At 42.4% G+C, this 20,112-nt stretch overlaps 1 protein-coding gene across 1 annotated transcript in view; it reads right to left on the bottom strand.

Moving 5' to 3' along the window:
* Positions 1-20,112, bottom strand: part of BRIP1 (BRCA1 interacting DNA helicase 1) — a 206,381-nt gene that overhangs the window by 64,204 nt on the left and 122,065 nt on the right. Inside the window, 2 exon segments of the mRNA XM_051824717.2 lie at positions 16,588-16,709; positions 18,527-18,686. Of these exon segments, the coding sequence (XP_051680677.2) occupies positions 16,588-16,709; positions 18,527-18,686 (282 nt within the window).

Here is a 20,112-nt window from a genome sequence, read left to right as displayed (position 1 = left end):
ATTTCGTCCCTATGAATCATATTAGTGCTTACCACCATCATGTTATCATCTAAGGATTTTTTTATTATTCTCATGTCTTAAAGTTCGTAGAAATAGAAGACTGCTGTTTTTTTAAAACAAATCCAAGTAAATTTTCAAAAACCTTCATTTAATCACTAATTGAAACAGCATTTTAATTGTAGATACAAAAGATGGTTAAGCGACTGTCCCCATCTTCAAGGTATACCAACAGATTATAAAATATAGCAGGAGGACTAGTGCTGTGGCATAGTGAGTAAAGCTGCTGCCTACGGTTCCAGCATCTCATATGAACACCAGTTCAAGTCCTGGCTACTCCACTTCTGATTCAGCTCCCTGTTACTGCATCTGGGAAAGCAGCATAAGATGGCCCAAGCACTTAGACCCCTGCCACCCATGTGGGAGACCAGCATGGAGTTCATGACTCCTGGCTTTGGCTTTGCCCAGTTCTTACCACTGGCAACCATTTTGGGAGTGAACCAGGGCAGAAGGAAGCGTGCTCTCTCTGCCTCTTCTTTAACCCTGACTTTCAAAGGAATAGATAAATCTTTATGAAAAGCCAACTTTTGGCCCATGCTGCAGCTCAATAGGCTAATCCTCCGCCTGAAGCAACGGCACACTGGGTTCTAGTCCCGGTCGGGGCGCCGGATTCTGTCCCGGTTGCCCCTCTTCCAGGCCAGCTCTCTGCTGTGGCCAGGGAGTGCAGTGGAGGATGGCCCAAGTGCTTGGGCCCTGCACCCGCATAGGAGACCAGGAGAAGCACCTGTTTCCTGCCTTCGGATCAACACGGTGCGCCAGCCACAGCGTGCCGGCTGTGGCGGCAATTGGAGGGTGAACCAATGGTAAAGGAAGACCTTTCTCTCTGTCTCTCTCTCACACTATCCACTCTGCCTGTCAAAAAAATAAAAATTAAAAAAAAAAGCCAACTTTAAAAAAAATTTATTTGAAAGGAAGCATTAGAGAGAGAGAGAGAGATCTTCCATCTGCTGTTTCACTTGAACCAGTGCCCATACTGGCACTATAGGCCAGGACTTTAATCTATTGCACCACAGCACGGTTCCCCCCCCCACCCTCTTTTTAAAAAGCTAATATTTTTTTAGTTTCAATTTCTTTTTTTTTTAAGATTTATTTATTTATTTGAAAGTTAGAGTTGAGAGGGAGAGGGGAGAGGAGGGGGGAGAGGGGAGAGGGGGAGGTCTTCCATCCGATGATTCACTCCCCAAATGGCTGCAACAGCTGGAGCTGTGCTGATCCAAAGCCAGGAGCCAGGTGCTTCCTCCTGGTCTCCCACATGGGTGCAAGGGCCCAAGGACTTGGGCCATCTTCTACTGCTTTCCCAGGCCATAGCAGAGAGCTGGATCAGAAGCGAAGTAGCCAGGTCTCAAACCGGCGCCCATATGGGATGCCAGTGCTTTAGGCCAGGGCTTTAACCCTCTGCACCACAGTGCTGGCCCCTGTAGTTTCAAGTTCTAATTCCTCATTTCCTATATGATTTAAAAGGCAAATGCATACAACAGTAACTATATATTACGTTCATGGGGACATAATGTATAAGGTGTAATCAGTGACAATAAAGAAGCAGGGAGGAAGGGAAATTAAGAAGTTAGGTATAATTCCTAACATAAACACTAAAAAGTAGCTTAAAACTGCATATAGGGTGGTTTCCAAATGGCAGGAGTAGGGAGGGAGCTTACTGCCCAGGAAAATATAGTTTAAAAAAAAAAGTGGAGAGATCGTAGTCTCAGGGAAGAGTTAGGGAGAAAACAGCAGGGCAAACTCTACCAATATTAGAGGGACGCAGTGGACCTCCATGTAGGGCGTGGGCACCCACGACTCGGGACTCCATCATCCAAGAGTTTATGCACCAGTGTTGGAAAGTGAGGTGAGACAAGACCCCAGCTGCCCAAGTCCCTGGCAAAAAAGCTGCAGGAAGAACCTAAAGGGAACCTAACTTGGAGCCCCATGGGGAAAGTGTACCAGCCAAACTAGAGGAGGAAAAAAAGGATGAGACACACATGTTTCTCTATTCCGAATCACTTTACTAGGGTGTCCTGTAAGAAGTCAATAGAGTGGGCACTGTTTTGGATGTACATAACAGCTGTGCCAGCTTGCTCTGTGCCTGGCAACCAGCCAAATGGAGACTACTAACTCTGGTGGGGAGAACTAACAGGGGGCTAGGAGCCTGTGACAGTGTGAGGTTTCTGTACCAGGACTGTGAAAAAAATACAAAAACTGAGGGTATGTTGGAGGACTTATGGTGTGGCTGAGACTTTGAGCAGTCACAATGGGAGACTACACAAGCTCAGGTGGTCTGGGTTACCCAGTGAGAGACACTGCTGGGGAATCTGAACTTAAATTGAGGACTGCACAGATTCTCTGTGTGGTCCTTGGGACACAGCAGATGAATATTATACCCACTGGGGCTAGTGCTCAGGCATTGGTCTCCACTGAGAGGAGCTCAGCTAAGCAGAATAAATTTCCATTCTGATTAAAAAAGGAAAGAGAGAGAGAAGATTTACCATGCCAAGTCTGGGTGTGTCACCTTAGGCACACCCTTAACGAGCTCCCTAGTCACTCCTACCACACGGCTCTAGGTATTCCCTGAAAGCAGACATTCCCCTTATCTACAGAGTCATAGTACAATGATAAAAGCCGCAATAGCAAAAAAAAAGAAATGAAACCAATGAACCAATGAGTATCTCCACAAAGGCTGAACAACAAACGCATCAATTCAAAAAACAAAAGGAAGACAACATGAAGCCCCCCCCAAAATACAACAATACTAGATTGTGAAGATGATGAGATAGAAGAAATGTAAGAAATGGAATCCAAAAAATTGATCATAAGATTACATAGAAGTAATCAGAAGCAAATGCATGGACAACTGAAACCCGTATAGGACATGGAAAAAAATTTCTTCCATGAAACTGAGATCTTAAAGAGAAATCAAAATGAAATGAAGAATTCAATAGAACAAATAAAAAATGCAGTGGAGAGCCTTAACAACAGAATTGGGAAAGCAGACGAAAGAATATCGGACAAAGAAGACAAAGCACAGAAAAGTATACAGTCAAACCAAAGACAGGAAGAGGAAATTAGAAAACGAAAAAACACTGTTGAGAATCTGCAGAATACTATTAAAAGACCAACATATGGGTTCTAAGAGTTCCTGAGGGCATGAAGAGAGAGAAAGAATTGGAAGGCCTCGTTAGTGAAATAATAGCAGAAAACTTCCTTGGTTTGGAGAAAGAAAGGGACATCCAAGTACAGGAAGCACACAGAACCAAACCCAAAACTAGTAGGAGAAAAGAAATAATAAAATCAGAGAAGAAATCAACAAAATTGAAGCCAAAAGAAATGACAAAAGATCAGCAAAACAAAGAGCTGTTTTTTTTTTTTGAAAAAATAAACAAAATTGACACACCTTTGGCCCAACTAACCAAAAAAGGAGAAGATTCAAATTAATAAAATTAGATGAAAAAGGAAATGTAACAACAGATACCACAGGAATAAAAAGAATCATCAGAAAGTACTACAAAGAGCTGGATGCCAACAAACTGGGAAACCTAGAAGAAATGGACAGATACAAGGAAGACATAGAAAACCTAAAACAGACCTATTAACAAGAAGGAAATTGAATCAGTAATAAAGGCCCTCCCAACAAGGAAAAGCCAAGGACCAGATGGCTTCACAGCTGATTTTACCAGTTAAAGAAGAACTAACTCCACTTCTACTCAAATTATTCAAAACAATTGAAAGAGAGGGAATCCTCCTAAGTTCTTTCCTATGAAGCCAGCATCACCATAATTCCTAAACCTGAAAAAAGATGCAACAGAGAAAGAGAACTACAGACCAGTTTCCCTGATGAACATAGATGCAAAAATCCTCAACAAAATTCTAACCAATCAAATCCACCAACATATCAAAAAGATCATCCACCCAGATCAAGTGGGATTTATCCCTGGTATGAAGAGATGGTTTAACATTCACAAAGCAATCAGTGTGATACACCACATTAACAAACTGCAGAAGAAAAACTATATGAGTATCTCAATAGATGCAGAGAAAGCATTTGATAAAATACAACACCCTTTCATGATGAAAACTCTAACCAAATTGGGTATAGAAGGAACATTCCTCAGCATAATCAAGGCAATTTATGACAAACCCATGGCCAGTATCATACTGAATGGGGAAAAGTTGGAATCATTCCCAGTGATATCTGGGTCCATACAGGGATGCCCACTCTCACCACTGCTATTCAATAGAGTCCTGGAAGTTTTAGCCAGAACCCAAAGGGAGGAGGTTCCAAGATGGCGGAGTAGGGAGGAAGCTTACTGCTCTAGCCCAGGAGAAGATAGTTTTTTAAAAAAAGTGGAGATAGTGTAGTCTCACGGAAGAGTTAGGAAAAAACAGCGGAGGAAACTCTATTGAAATTAGAGGGACACAGTAGACCTATGTGGAAGGCGTGGGCACCCATGGCTCAGGACTCTAACAGCTGAGAACCTATGCAGCAGCGCTGGAAAGTGAGGTGAGACAAGACCACAGGAGCCCGTGACACTGGCAAAAAAGTGGCAGGAAGGGCCTAGAGGAAACAAGGCTTGAAGCCCCATAGGGGAAAGTGCACCAGCCTAACTAGAGGAGAGGAAAAAAAAAAAAAAAGGACAATACGGACACATTTCTCTCTCTCTGATCACCTCACAAAGGCACCATTTTGAACATACTTAACAGCTGCACCAGCTAATGTCTGAATGCCCACTCTCACCATTGCTATTCAATATAATACTGTAAGTTTTAGCAAGAGCCTTTAGGCAAGAAAAAGCAATCAAAGGGATACAAATTGGGAAAGTCAAACTATCCCTATTTGCAGAAAATATGATTCTGTATTTAGGGGATCCAAAGAACTCCACTAAGAGACTATTGGAACTCATAGAAGAGTTTGGTAAAGTAGCAGGATACAAACAATACACAAAAATCAATAGCCTTTGTATACACAGACAATTCCAAGGCTGAGAAAGAACTTCTAAGATCAATCCCATTCACAATAGCTACAAAAAAAAATCAAATACCTTGGAATAAATTAACCAAGGATATCAAAGATCTCTATGATGAGAATTATAAAACATTAAAGAAAGAAATAGAGGAAGATACAAAAAAAATTGGAAAAATCTTTCATGTTCATGGATTGGAAGAATCAATTATGGTCAAATTGTCCATTCTTCCTAAAGCAATTTACAGATTCAATGCAATATCAATCAAAGTACCAAAGACATTCTTCTCAAATCTAGAAAAAAAAATGATGGTGGAATTCATATGGAAACACAAGAGAACCTGAATAGCTAAAGCAATCTTTTTTTTTTTTTTAAGATTTTTATTTATTTGACAGGTAGAGTTACAGACAGTGAGAGAGAGAGGAGGTAGACAGAAAGATCTTCCTTCCACTGGTTTACTCCCCAAATGGCTGCCAACGGCCGGAGCTATGCCGATCCGAAGAAAGGAGCCAGGTACCTCCTCCTGGTCTCCCATGTCGGGTGCAGGGGCCCAAGCACTTGGGCCATCCCCCACTGCCCTCCCGGGCCACAGTAGAGAGCTGGACTGGAAGAGAAGCAGCCGGGACTAGAACCCGGCGCCCATATGGATGTTGGCGCTTCAGGCGGAGGATTAAACTAGTGCGCCACGGAGCCAGCCCCAAGCTAAAGCAATCTTATACAACAAAAACAAAGCTGGAGGCATCACAATACCAGATTTCAAGACATACTACAGGGCAATTATAATCCAAACAGCATGGTACTAGTACAAAAACAGATAGACCAATGGAACAGAATAGAAACACTAGAAATCAATCCAAACATCTACAACCAACTTATATTTGATCAAAGAGCTAAAACCAATTCCTGGAACAAGGACAGTCTCTTCAACAAATGGTGCTAGGAAGACTATTTCAATATGCAGAAGTATGAAGGAGGACCCCTATCTTACACCTTACACAAAAATCCACTTAATATGGATTAAAGATCTAACTCTACAACTCAACACCATCAAATTATTAGAAAATATTGCAGAAACTCTGCAAGACATTGGCACAGGCAAAGACTTCTTGGAAAAGACCCCACAGGCACAGGCAGCCAAAGCCAAAATTAAGAACTGGGATTACATCAAATTGAGAAGTTTCTGTACTGTGAAAGAAACAGTCAGGAAAGTGAAGAGGCAACCGACAGAATGGGAGAAAATATTTGCAAACTATGCAACTGGCAAAGGATTAATAACCAGAATCTACAGAGAGATCAAGAAACTCCACAACAATAAAAAACAACCCAGTTAAAAGATGAGCAAAGGGCTTAAACAGACATTTTTCAAAAGAGGAAATCCAAGCAGCCAACAGACACATGAAAAAATGCTCAGAATCACTAGCCATCGGGGAAATGCAAATCAAAACTACAATGAGGTTTCACTTCATCCTGGTTAGAATGGCTTTCATACAGAAATCAATGAACAACAGATGCTGGCGAAGATGTATGGAAAAAAGCACACTAATCCACTGTTGGTGGGAATGGTGGGAACACAAACTGGTAAAGCCACTATGGAAGACAGTTTGAAGATACCTAAGGAATCTGATTATAGTCCTACTATACAACTCAGCCATCCCACGCCTTTGAATTTACCCAAGGGAAATGAAATTGGCAAATAAAAGACTATCTGCACCTCCTAGTTTACTGAAGCTCAGTTCACAATAGCTAAGACATGGAATCAATTTAAATGCCCATCAACAGAATACTGGATAAAGAAATTATGGGATATGTATCTATGAAATACTACAAAGTGGAAAAAACAAAAACAAAATCAGGTCATTTGCAACAAAATGGATGAATCTGGGAAACATCATACATAGTGAAATAAGCCAGTCCCAAAGGGACAAATATCATATGTTCTCCCTGAACTGTGACAACTAATAGAGCACCTAAAAGGAAACCTGTAGAAGTGAAACTGACATGAGAATCAATGACTTTATCAGCCCTTGTCTTGCCTATCGAGGAACAGTTTATTATTTTATTTTTTTCATTATTTCCTTTTTCTACTTAATACCATTGGTTGAACTCCTTACTTAGCACAGAATTATTCATAGGTGTTTAAATCCAATTGAAAATAAATCCCAGTTAAAAAAAAAATAAGAGTGGGAATAAGAAAGAGAGGAGATGTACAGTTTGGCACACATTCCCATGGACTTAGCCCTAAGGGTAAAGCTAAAACCTTGCCATGGGACTCCATATCCCATTAAGCTAGGTGGTACTAATCCCATCTTCCATGTTAAAGTGATCATTTTAAGTGTGTAACTGATCAATATAGACAGGAATAAGTGTTAAAGGGATCACATGTCCGGTAATAACAATAGATAGAATTTAAAAAAAGAGAATGATCCAACATGGGAAGCAGGACACACAGCAGACTCATAGAATGACCAATGCCCTAAACAGCACTCTGACCTCAGAATCAGCTCTTAAGGCATTCAAATTTGGCTGAAAGCCCATGAGAGCATTTCAGACATGGAAAGCCAAGACACTATGGCAAAAAATGATCTACATGAAGGATCTCTGTGAGTGAGATTGCATGGGAAAGAAGGGGCCATCACGGCCGGCATCGCAGCTCAATAGGCTAATCCTCTGCCTGCGGCGCTGGCACACCAGGTTCTAGTCCCAGACGGGGCGCCGGATTCTGTCTGGGTTGCCCCTCTTCCAGTCCAGCTCTCTGCTGTGGCCCAGGAGTGCAGTGGAGGATGGCCCAAGTCCTTGGGCACCCGCACCCACATGGGAGACCAAGAGAAGCACCTGGCTCTTGGCTTTGGATCAGTGCAGTGCGCCGGCCCCAGCGGCCATTGGAGGGTGAACCAACAGTAAAGGAAGACCAAAGAAAAAGAAGGGGCCATCAAAGAAGGAGGGAAGGAGGTACTTCCACTTTGCTTATGGCCCTGTCTAAATACTGATGGAACTTTTGACTCAAAAGGCTTCTATAGCCTTAGCCCATGACAAGAGCCTTGGATGATCACTGATGTCATAAATAAGAGTGTCAATTGTTAAATCAACAACAGAAGTCACTGTGCACTTACTCCCCATGTGGGACCTCTGTCCTTAATGAATTATACTATGAGAATTAAAGGTAAAACTTGTCTTCAAACAGTATGTAACACTTTGTGTGTCAGTGTAGGTGCAAACTGTTGAAATCTTTACTTACTATAGAGTTCGTCTTCTGTATATAAAGTTAATTAAAAATGAATCTTAATGAGGAATGGGATGGAAGAAGGAATGGGAGGTGGGATAGGAGTGGGAGTGGGGGTTGGAGGGCAGGTATGAGGGGAAGAACTGCTATATTCCTAAAGCTGTACCTATGAAATTTGTATTTATTCAATAAAAGCTAAAAAATGCATATAAAAGGGGAAATTTTTTTTTGACAGGCAGAGTGGACAGTGAGAGAGAGAGAGACAGAGAGAAAGGTCTTCCTTTGCCGTTGGTTCACCCTCCAATGGCCGCCGCGGCCAGCGCGCTGCAGCTGGTGCACCGCGCTGATCCGATGGCAGGAGCCAGGAGCCAGGTGCTTTTCCTGGTCTCCCATGGGGTGCAGGGTCCAAGCACCTGGGCCATCCTCCACTGCACTCCCTGGCCACAGCAGAGAGCTGGCCTGGAAGAGGGGCAACCGGGACAGAATCCGGTGCCCCGATCGGGACTCGAACCTGGTGTGCCGGCGCCGCTAGGCGGAGGATTAGCCTAGTGAGCCGCGGCGCCGGCTAAAAGGGGAAATTTTAAAATGCTAAAATAAAGGTTAGGCATCTTATAATTCAAAAAGTTTTTGATTACAGAGCACTTCATTCAGATTTCCAATTTTCAGATTAGGGATGCTAACCAGTGAAGTCTGTGCCAATAATTTGAAATCTGAAACACTTCTGGTTCTGAATATTTTGGATAAAGGGCATTCAAACCACAGTGCATTACAGACTAGATAAATACAAAAACAATAATGAAGAAATGGAGGAATAAAATGTACGTGATACACAGAAAACAGTTAAATGGCAGAAGTCCTTCCCCATCAGTAATAAATGTAAATGGATTAAACTTTTCAACTGAAAGGCAGAGACTGGCAGAATGGATTAAACAAAACAAAACAAAACATGGTCCAGCTATATGCTGTCTAGAAGACACTTTGTACATATGGAAGTTGTACCCTTACTTTAAATTATTTTGAAAAATTACAAATGCATCAAATATCTAAATTACAGAGTTAAAATTGTAAAACCCTGTCGCTCCTCCATGGGCTCGCGGGAGAATGACACTGGACTGGACGCTGTTGTTTAAGCAAATGACTCTGCGTTGTGCGCTCAAGTTTGCTCCTGTGCTAACCGCATTCTATCCGCATTCCACTTGGTGTGTGTCCCCATTCTTGTTATTCTTTCGGCGCGTGGTGTGAAATGTCTGCTGCGCCTCGCGGCGCATAAGCGAATCCCCCCCCATGCTGCTTCTATCTCGCCTTTATAGTCCTCTCCCACCAATCCATGCTCCGCTGCCTGCGTGCTGAGCACGCCGCTCTCTTCCAATCAGAGGTTGGATCAGGAATCAGCTAATTGACAAAGCAGCTGTGTAAGATTTGTTTACTCCCTCTCAGTGCCATATGGTGGGAGGTCAGGCACATAGAGTTAGTCTCAATAGTCTCAGTACTTATTTCGCCATGTTGCGAGAGACAGGCCCTGCTCCCCACAGCACCCCTCAAAGAAAATGTTAAGAAAATTTGCATGACCTTGGATTGACCAATGACTTCCTAAATATGACTCCAAAAGCACAGGCAACAAACAAAAATATAAGAAACTTTTCTATTTCTTATATATCCAAGAGGTGCACAAATAACTGTTTTCAATAACTTATTTGACCCATAACTGAGACAAAAATTGAAACAGTAATAAAGGCCCTCCCAACAAGGAAAAGCCCAGGACCAGATGGATTCACTGCTGAATTCTACCAGACATTTTAAGAAGAACTAACTCCAATTCTTATCAAACTATTCAGAACAATCGAAAAAGAGGGAATCCTCCCAAATTCTTTCTATGAAGCCAGCATCACCTTAATTCCTAAGCCAGAAAAAGATGCAGCTTTGAAAGAGAATTACAGACCAATATCCCTGATGAACATAGATGCAAAAATCCTCAATAAAATTCTGGCCAATAGAATGCAACAACACATCAGAAAGATCATCCACCCAGATCAAGTGGGATTTATCCCTGGTATGCAGGGATGGTTCAATGTGCGCAAAACAATCAACGTAATACACCACATTAACAGACTGCAGAAGAAAAACCATATGATTATCTCAATAGATGCCGAGAAAGCATTTGATAAAATACAACACCCTTTCATGATGAAAACTCTAAGCAAACTGGGTATAAAAGGAACATTCCTCAATACAATCAAAGCAATTTATGAAAAACCCACGGCCAACATCCTATTGAATGGGGAAAAGTTGGAAGCATTTCCACTGAGATCTGGTACCAGACAGGGATGCCCACTCTCACCACTGCTATTCAATATAGTTCTGGAAGTTTTAGCCAGAGCTATTAGGCAAGAAAAAGAAATTAAAGGGATACAAATTGGGAATGAAGAACTCAAACTATCGCTCTTTGCAGATGGTATGATTCTTTATTTAGGGGACCCAAAGAACTCTACTAAGAGACTATTGGAACTCATAGAAGAGTTTGGCAAAGTAGCAGGATATAAAATCAATGCACAAAAATCAACAGCCTTTGTATACACAGGCAATGCCATGGCTGAGGAAGAACTTCTAAGATCAATCCCATTCACAATAGCTACAAAAACAATCAAATACCTTGGAATAAACTTAACCAAGGACTTTAAAGAAAAAAAAATAATAACTTATTTGATCATTTATGAATAGCAATTACCTTCTACTATATTCTAGTCATTTCCAAGCAACAAAAGGATTTCTTTTTTTTTTTTTTTTTTTTTTGACAGGCAGAGTGGACAGTGAGAGAGAGACAGAGAGAAAGGTCTTCCTTTTGCCGTTGGTTCACCCTCCAATGGCCGCCGCGGCCGGCGCGCTGCGGCCGGCGCACCGCGCTGATCCGATGGCAGGAGCCAGGAGCCAGGTGCTTTTCCTGGTCTCCCATGGGGTGCAGGGCCCAAGCACCTGGGCCATCCTCCACTGCACTCCCTGGCCACAGCAGAGGGCTGGCCTGGAAGAGGGGCAACCGGGACAGAATCCGGCGCCCCGACCGGGACTAGAACCCGGTGTGCCGGCGCCGCTAGGCGGAGGATTAGCCTATTGAGCCGCGGCGCCGGCCCAAAAGGATTTCTTAATTATAAAACTGGATGCTACACAGTTAAAGCTTATAAACATCAGTCTTATAAATGGAAAACCTACAGATATCCTTTAGATATGAAAAATAATGCTGAGGGATCCTGCGTAGAGTCATATTTCTAAGCCCTCTGCCATGTGTGGTACACAATAATCCCTTCATGGGCCAGTTTTGTGGCATAGCAGGTTAGGCTGCCTCTTATAGTGCTGCCATCCTGGATGGGGCCAATTCCAATTGCTCCATTTCCAATCCAGCTCCCTGCTAATGCACCTGGAAAAGCAGTGAAAGATGGCCCAAGTCTTTGGGCCCTTGTATTCACATGGGAGATTCCTAGCTTCAGCATGGCCCAGCCCTGGCCATTGTGACCATTTGGGGAGTAAATCAGTGGATGGAAGATTTCTCTCTGCTTCTGCCTCTCCCTAACTCCACCTTTCATAAAAATAAATCTTCTTTTTTTTGAAATATTCATGTTTATTTTATTTTATTTTATTTATTTTTGACAGGCAGAGTGGAGAGTGAGAGAGAGAGAGAGAGATAGAAAGGTCTTCCTTTTTCCATTGGTTCACTCCCCAATGGCTGCTGCAGCCAGTGCACCATGCTGATCCGAAGCCAGGAGCCAGGTGCTTCTCCTGGTCTCCCATGCAGGTGCAGGGCCCAAGCACTTGGTCATCCTCCACTGCCTTCCTGGGCCACAGCAGAGAGCTGGACTGGAAGAGGAGCAACCGGGAGAGAATCCAGTGCCCCAACCGGGACTAGAACCTGGTGTGCCAGCGCCGCAGGCAGAGGATTAGCTTAGTGAGCCGCAACGCCGGCCATAAATCAATCTTTAAAGAAAAAAAGGGGCCAGCGCTGTGTTGCAGCAGGTTAAAGCCTTGGCCTGAAGCACCAGCATCCCACATGGTCGCCGGTTCTAGTCCCAGCGGCTCCTCTTCTGATCCAGCTTTCTGCTATGGCCTAGGATAGCAGTGGAAGATAGCCAAATCCTTTGGCCCCGGTACCCATGTGGGAGACTCTGAAGAAGCTCCTGGCTTCAGATTGGCACTGCTCCGGCTGTTGTGGCCATCTGGAGAGTGAACCAGTGGATATAAGACCTCTCTCTCTGTCTCTGCCCTCTGCCTCTCTCTGTAACTCTATCTTTCAAAAACGGAGGGAGGGAGGGAGGGAGGGAGGGAGGGAGGAAATATCCCCTTCAGCAGTGGTTGTCTGATGTGGTTAAGATGACGCTTGGGAGGTATCGTTTCATAATGACGTGCCAGGGTTCAAGTTCCAGCTCCACTCCCAATTCCAGCTTCCTGCTAATGTGCATCCTGGGAGGAAGCATGTAATAGCCCAAGTAGTTGTGTCCCTGTCACCCATGTAGGAAACCCAGATTGAGTTCCTAGCTACCGGCATTAGCCTAGCCCAGTCCTGGCTGTTGCAGGCATTTGGGGAGAACCAGCATTTGGGTCTTTTTTTTTTTTTTTTTTTTTTGACAGTCAGAGTGGACAGTGAGAGAGAGAGACAGAGAGAAAGGTCTTCCTTTGCCGTTGGTTCACCCTCCAATGGCCGCCGCGGCCAGCGCGCTGCGGCCGGCACACCGCGCTGATCCGATGGCAGGAGCCAGGTGCTTCTCCTGGTCTCCCATGGGATGCAGGGCCCAAGCACTTGGGCCATCCTCCACTGCACTCCCTGGCCACAGCAGAGAGCTGGCCTGGAAGAGGGGCAACCGGGACAGAATCCGGCGCCCCAACCGGGACTAGAACCCGGTGTGCCAGCGCCGCTAGGCGGAGGATTAGCCTAGTGAGCCGCGGCGCCGGCCCATTTGGGTCTTTTTTTAAAAAGATTTATTTATTTATTTGAAAGGCAGAGTTACAGAAAGGTGGGGGTGGGGGGAGGGAGGGAAAGAGGTTGATCTTCTATCCACTGGTTCACTCACCAAATGCCTGCAAGAGATGGAGCTGGGCCAATCCAAAGCCAGGAGGCAGGAGATTCCTCTGGGTCTCCCACGTGGATGCAGGGGCTCAAGTAGTTGGGCCATCTTCCACTGCTTTCCCAGGCCACAGCAGAGAGGTAGATTGGAAGCAGAGCAGCCCAAACTCAAACCAGCACCCATATGGGATGCCAGCACTGCAGGTGGCGGGCAGCCTTACCTACTCCGCCCCTGGAAATCTTTCAAAATTGTTATGATTGTACATGTGAAATACCATGGGCATTGGCTAGTATTTGAAAAGTGCTTCACAGTCAAACTTGCCCTTTTGTGTGTCTGCCACTGCAGCAGTAACATGCTAAACTGTTGGTCTGTTAAGGATGAGATACAGGTAGAGCAGAGCTGAGCCCAAACTGTATCAGCCAACTAGAGCAGGGTTACTGAGCCTGGTGAAATCAACAGGGCTGCCTAATTAAGCCCAAGATCATATGCTACCCAGTCACTCTATAGTATGATTTTTTAAAGTTAGTATTGATTGACTGGCAGAATGAAAGAGAGAGAGAAACAAAGATCTTTCATTCTCTGGTTCACTTTCCAAATGCCTGCAAAAGCTAAGGCTGGGTTAGTCAGAAGCCAGGAGACAGGAACAACACCTGAGACCTAGTACCTGGGTCTGCCTTCCCAGGTCCATTTGGCAGGAAGCTGGAGCAAAGTGAAGGAGCCATGACTAGAAATGGCCTTCTGATATGGGATGTGGGCACTTCCAGGTGGTAATTTAACCTGCTGTGCCATAATACCTGCCCCTACTCTAAATAGATTGTTGCTTTAAGTTATTAGGTTTTAGAACTGTTGGCCATTTGGAGGGTGAACCAACGGAAGGAAGACCTCTTTCTCACTGTCTATAACTCTCTCTCTCTCTTTCTCTCTCTCTCTCTCACTGTCTAACTCTTGGGTCCACTCTAGTTTCCCCTCTTGGGAACAACTATGGAATCCCTTCAGAACTACCATCTTCCACTCCACCCAAAACTCATGGATGCTTCTGTTACTTTGTTGTTTTATGACTGCAGTTACTGGTATTCAGATAAACTGACAAGTAGGGTCACGACTAAGGAAAGTCACACCAGGACCCTTTTTGCACAAAAGGTTAAAATGATGCCTAGGAAAAAAAATTTATCCTGAAGAAAGAAAGCATTAGGAACCCAGATTGGTGTAATAATAATGCCTAGAATCACAGCTGCTGGGGCAAAAAGTGGAGAAAGTGGAAGGTAAACAAAGTGCTTTCTCAAATTTTTAGATTTTAATAATTTTTGAAAAGACAACAAAATCTAATAAATGCCTGTATTCTCACTCTGTTTCCTTAAGCTTGTTTTTTATTCAAAGTTATGAGAAAAGATAAAAGTCCCTTTTAATAACTAGCCCCCTTATTAATCCTGTTTCTTCTCTTCATATATAATCAGTATCATGAATTTGATGTGACTCCTTTCAAGCCTTGCTACCTTCTAAATGTAACATTGAGTAAACCTAGTATTAGCTGGAAAGTTTATCTTCTTTTCTAGCTCCTAAGAACTCACATGTAGCTCCAAGAAGGAGAGGGGATATAAGCAAAAATTTAAATATAAGTTTTAGGGGAAAATTTATATACAAGATGTTGAAAGAACATGTAAGGAGGGGGCTGGTGCTGTGACCTAGCAGGAAAAGCCGCTGTCTACAATGCCGGCATCCCGTATGGACGCCAGTTCGAGACCCAGCAGCTCCGCTTTTGATCCAGCTCTCTGCTATGGCCTGGGAAAGCAGTGGAAGATGGTCCAAGTCCTTGGGCCCCTGCACCCATGTGGGAGACTCAGAGGAAGCTCCTGGCTTCGGATTGGCTGAGCTCTGGCTGTTGCAGCCACTCTTCTTTGTGTAACTCTGACTTTCAAATAAATAAATACATCTTTTTTTTTAAAGAAATATGTAAGGAAAGGAAAGGGATTTTCTCCATTTTAACAAAGCAACATTAGTGTAATGTAGGGCCAGGGTAAAATGATAAGACTTCAAAAGGAGACAGTAGCAATGCCATGAAAACTGGCAGACTGAAAAGGACAGTGGAAGCCACCAAAGTCAGTGGAGGTGGAAATGAGTTTGAGTCCTCGGGTTTATCACCCTCCTGAAGGACTTGCAGCAGTTCTGAAGAGGTCCAGAAGTTTTGGAGGGTAGGGGAATACTATTTATTATTGGTTTCAGTAATAAATAATAAATTGGTATCAATAACTAAATACTGCTTTGGTCTAAGTAAATGAAAACAAAATTAAATAACTCACAGTGCCTATAAAATATTAATACTAAACAAAGTATCTATCCTACTGTGAGAACTCCTGCTCTGGTATGAGACTGTAACTGGTTATACTTTGGGAAGAGGTATATGAATCATATTCAGTTTATCACTTCAGTGACCAGAAAACCTCAAGTTTTAAACTAAGACTAATTAGCACAATTCTCCTTGATGGAAAATAACATCACATTAGGTTTCAAATGAATACAGTAATTTTTCAAGCATAATTTTTAGCAAATAGTCAGCAATGAGACAGAAGCGTTTTCTGAATAAATGTTTGTAAATGTGTCTCCCACTTTAAGTAAAACTGAGTAAAATAGAGTGAATGCTTTTATGGAAAAGAACACCAAATGCATTTCTGGCGATAAGGGGAATTCTTTAGATGAACTCCATTATGTCCATCTCTCTTCCTGGGTATAATATGCTGACCATAGCAAATAGCACTGACTTACGGCAGGGTACAGTGATTCTGCTGCACTGAGGTAAAAGAGGTTGGAATTTAGAACAGCTAAAAGCAGAAATCTGCAGAGCAGGGCATTGGAGAGCAAGGGAATGGAGATAAGAAAGAACCCCAGAATTCCCTGGGGACTCTTCAAAATTTAGGAAGAGCTTAATAAATCACAAATTCTGGGCTCCACCCCCAGTGTCTCTCATTCAGTAAGTCTGAATGGAGCCTGACAATCTGTTTTTCTATCAACTTCTCAAATCACACCTCGAAAACCATTCTTGTTTAGCAAAAAAAAAGACAGTGTAAGTTACATCTACATACTCAAACCTTTCTTAGGAGGCGGGAGGGAGGAAAGGAATATCACTATATTTTAGAATTGTATCTATTAACTATATAGACTTATAAAAACTAAACTAATTTTTTAAAAAGAAAAAACCTGACTCATTGATTTATCAAGGAATAAAATTATTTAGATATAAGAATAATGTGTAATTAACTTTAGACAACACCACTTAACCTCTATAATAGTAAAACGTAAGGCTTTAATGGCATACCTGTAGATCTTTCACATTTGGAAAGGGAATTCCTATTGTTATGACAGCACGGGCATTGTCATCTGAGAAATCCAGACCCTCACTCACTTTACCACGACAAACTGCTACCAGGAGGGCTCCATCTGAGGCAACAAAAATAAACATTTCAAAAAACATACTCAAAGTTTTTATAAGATGCTTACTCCTCTCATTTTGAAAAGACCGATTATTAAGTAACTATAGTAGCAAATTTAAAATAATCAAAATTACACTATGAGATAAAGTTTTGAAAGTTCATTATCTCTCAGTAAATATGGCAAATAAAATTATATTTAGATGGAATATGGCAATAAACCAGTTTTCAAACTGTAGCTCCCAGATAATTTATATAGCAAAACTATAAGTGATTGCAACTTGCATATCAACTGAGCATGAACGAACCAACAGTTTTACCTTATAAAAACTACAGTTACAATCATTATCGTTGCCACCAGAAAGTAACATTCTCAGAAAAATTTAAATAATTCTAATTTGTACTATGTATTGGACTAAATCACTATAATGTTGAAAATTATTTGAAACACATATACACAGAATAGTACAAAAAGTCTAAAATATGTGAAATCTGTAACCTTTATAAAAATAACTAAAACATTTTTTAAAGTCTTATAAAAACACAATGACAATTATGTTACTGTATATTATTGCACTGCTCCTAAACTACTACTATTAGTGCTTCACATGAATCTATGGGCATTCTCTAACCTAGAAATTGAGTCTCCAGTTATGTGTTTTTTTTTTTGTTTTTTTTTTTGTTTTTTTTTTTTTTTTTTGACAGGCAGAGTGGACAGTGAGAGAGAGAGAAACAGAGAGAAAGGTCTTCCTTTTGCCGTTGGTTCACCCTCCAATGGCCGCTGCGGCCGGCGCGCTACGGCCGGCGCACCGCGCTGATCCGATGGCAGGAGCCAGGTGCTTCTCCTGGTCTCCCATGGGGTGCAGGGCCCAAGGACCTGGGCCATCCTCCACTGCACTCCCTGGCCACAGCAGAGAGCTAGCCTGGAAGAGGGGCAACCGGGACAGAATCCGGCGCCCCGACCGGGACTAGAACCCGGTGTGCCGGCACCGCAAAGCGGAGGATTAGCCTAGTGAGCCGCGGCGCCAGCCTCCAGTTATGTTTTGAAAACTCAAGTTTACCTAATTGAATAAAAGTACAGAATATATTATCTGCATCAAAATGTAGATTTCATTTGACTAGCAAGGAAGATATTTATACTTATCCTAGCTGCCTTCTTATATAAAATGATTCAGGAAGTATAATTTATGAATGCATGCTGTTTTTTTCTTTTCTTTTCTTTTCTCTTCTTTTCTTTCTTTCTTTCTTTCTTTTTTTTTTTTTTTTTTTTTTTTTTGCCAGGCAGAGTTAGACAGTGAGAGAGAGAGACTGAGAGAGAGGTCTTCCTTCCGTTGGTTCACCCCCCAAATGGCCGCTACAGCCGGGGCGCTGCGCCAATCCAAAGCCAGGAGCCAGGTGCTTCTCCTGGTCTCCCATGTGGGGAGACGCATGACCCAAGGACCTGGGCCATCCTCCACTGCCTTCCCAGACCACAGCAGAGAGCTGGCCTGGGAGAGGGGCAACCGGGACAGAATCCAGTGCCCCAACCGGGACTAGAACCCGGGGTGTCAACGCCATAGGCAGAGGATTAGCCTAGTGAGCTGCGGCACCACCCCACATGCTGTTTCTTAAATTGAATTGTTACATCCAAGTGAAAAATACTACAGGAGGACAATTACAAATAAAACAATTTTTTTATCCAACCTACTTTCTCTTTAGTCAGAAATATAAACTAATTTTTCTCTTAAGTGCAATTCATTTAAAATGTAACACAAGTAAAATTCTAATAGCACCAACTTCTTATTTTATGATAAAATTTTCACTCACTCTGAAATAGCTTCCAATTACCTTTTCCTCCTTTGTACTTGATTGCATCATAATACAGCTGTAGTAATTCATCAAAATCAGTTTTTTCTCCACCTTGCGGTTCTACAATGACTGTCTTCACCAACTCCAGATTATGCCATAAACCAGTGTATAGCCAACGTTCTTTTAATTTTTCTAATAGCTAAAAAAAGAAAAAAATTAAATGTTTCCTGTGTCCAGCTACGTAAACTTACATTTGTTTGTTTAAAGCTAATGTACCTCTAATGTGACTATGGCATGTGTATTAACCTTTGTATTTCCTCATCTATAAAATGAGAGAAACACTAACATCATACAGAAATGTCACTGGATTAAATTCATGAACAGATTAAAAGAAATACATAATAAGAGCTAAATAAATGTTAGCTCCTGCTGCTATCATTACTGTTACTGCCAACACTATTGCTACTGTTGTTGCTACCTTGATGATTTCAAAAGCAGGGGGGGAAACAACTTCTGTCAAAGCAAATGCATTTTATATTCTCTAGGTAAATCTAAGCTGAAGTTTCTTAACGAAAGAGTCAAAAATGAAGCTTCTTTAAGATCATTTTCTAGGGGCCAGTGCTGTGGTGCAGCAGGTTAAGCTGCTGCCTGAAGCACCAGCATCCTATAGGGGCACAAGTTCATGACCCAGGGGTTCCATTTCTGATCCAGCTCTCTGCTAATGGCCTAGGAAAAGCAGCAGAAGATGGCCAAAGTACTAGAGCCCCTGCCACCCAGCTCCAGATTAAGTTGCCTTATCTAGCAATGGCCATTGCAGCCACCTGAGGAATGAACCAGTGGGCTAAAAATAACTCTCACTCTCTGTAATTCTGACTTTCAAATAAATAAATAAATAAATCTTTTTAATAAAAAGATCAGTTTCTAAATGCATAGGTGGCTAAGCACATTCTTTGAGACTGTGATCTGTCATGACTAAAACTGATAAAGAGGCTCAGATACCTTGTAAATTATAGAAAATATGTGCTTACAAATAGGACATGCCTAGAAATAACCAAAGGTGAGATTACAAAATGAATTTGAACAAATTTCAAACAATCTTAAACACACAAGAATGTTCACTATCAGATTAAATGTCAATAATACAGTCAGTCAAAAAAATCTAACAATAACACACATTCTTTAAAAATGTGAATTAGGAAAACAGTAGAAGTCATGAAATCTTTGATACAAATAAGAAAGGCACTATATAAAAATATGTGGGATGCAGAAAAGTAATAAGTGGAAACACACTTAAACCTTGGAATATATTTAAAAACTGTAAAAGAGAAATCAGAGCCATAGCACAGAGGGTTAACACCCTGGCCTGAAGCACCAGCATCCTATATGTGCGCCAGTTCGAGACCCAGCTACTCTGCTTCCGATCCAGCTCTCTGCTGTGGCCTGAGAAGGCAGTAGAGGATGGCCCAAGTCCTTGGCCCCCGCACCCACGTGGGAGACCCGGAGGAGGCTCCTGGCCAAGGATCAGTGCAGCTCTGGCCATTGCCATCGATGGAAGACCCCCCTCTCTCTCTACATGTAACTCTGACTTTCAAATAAATAAATAAATAAATAAATCTTTAAAAAAA

The sequence above is a fragment of the Oryctolagus cuniculus genome, chromosome 17, assembly GCF_964237555.1.
Source record: "Oryctolagus cuniculus chromosome 17, mOryCun1.1, whole genome shotgun sequence".
In the NCBI taxonomy this organism is placed as follows: domain Eukaryota; kingdom Metazoa; phylum Chordata; class Mammalia; order Lagomorpha; family Leporidae; genus Oryctolagus; species Oryctolagus cuniculus.
This window is presented reverse-complemented; position numbering and strand designations above follow the sequence as displayed.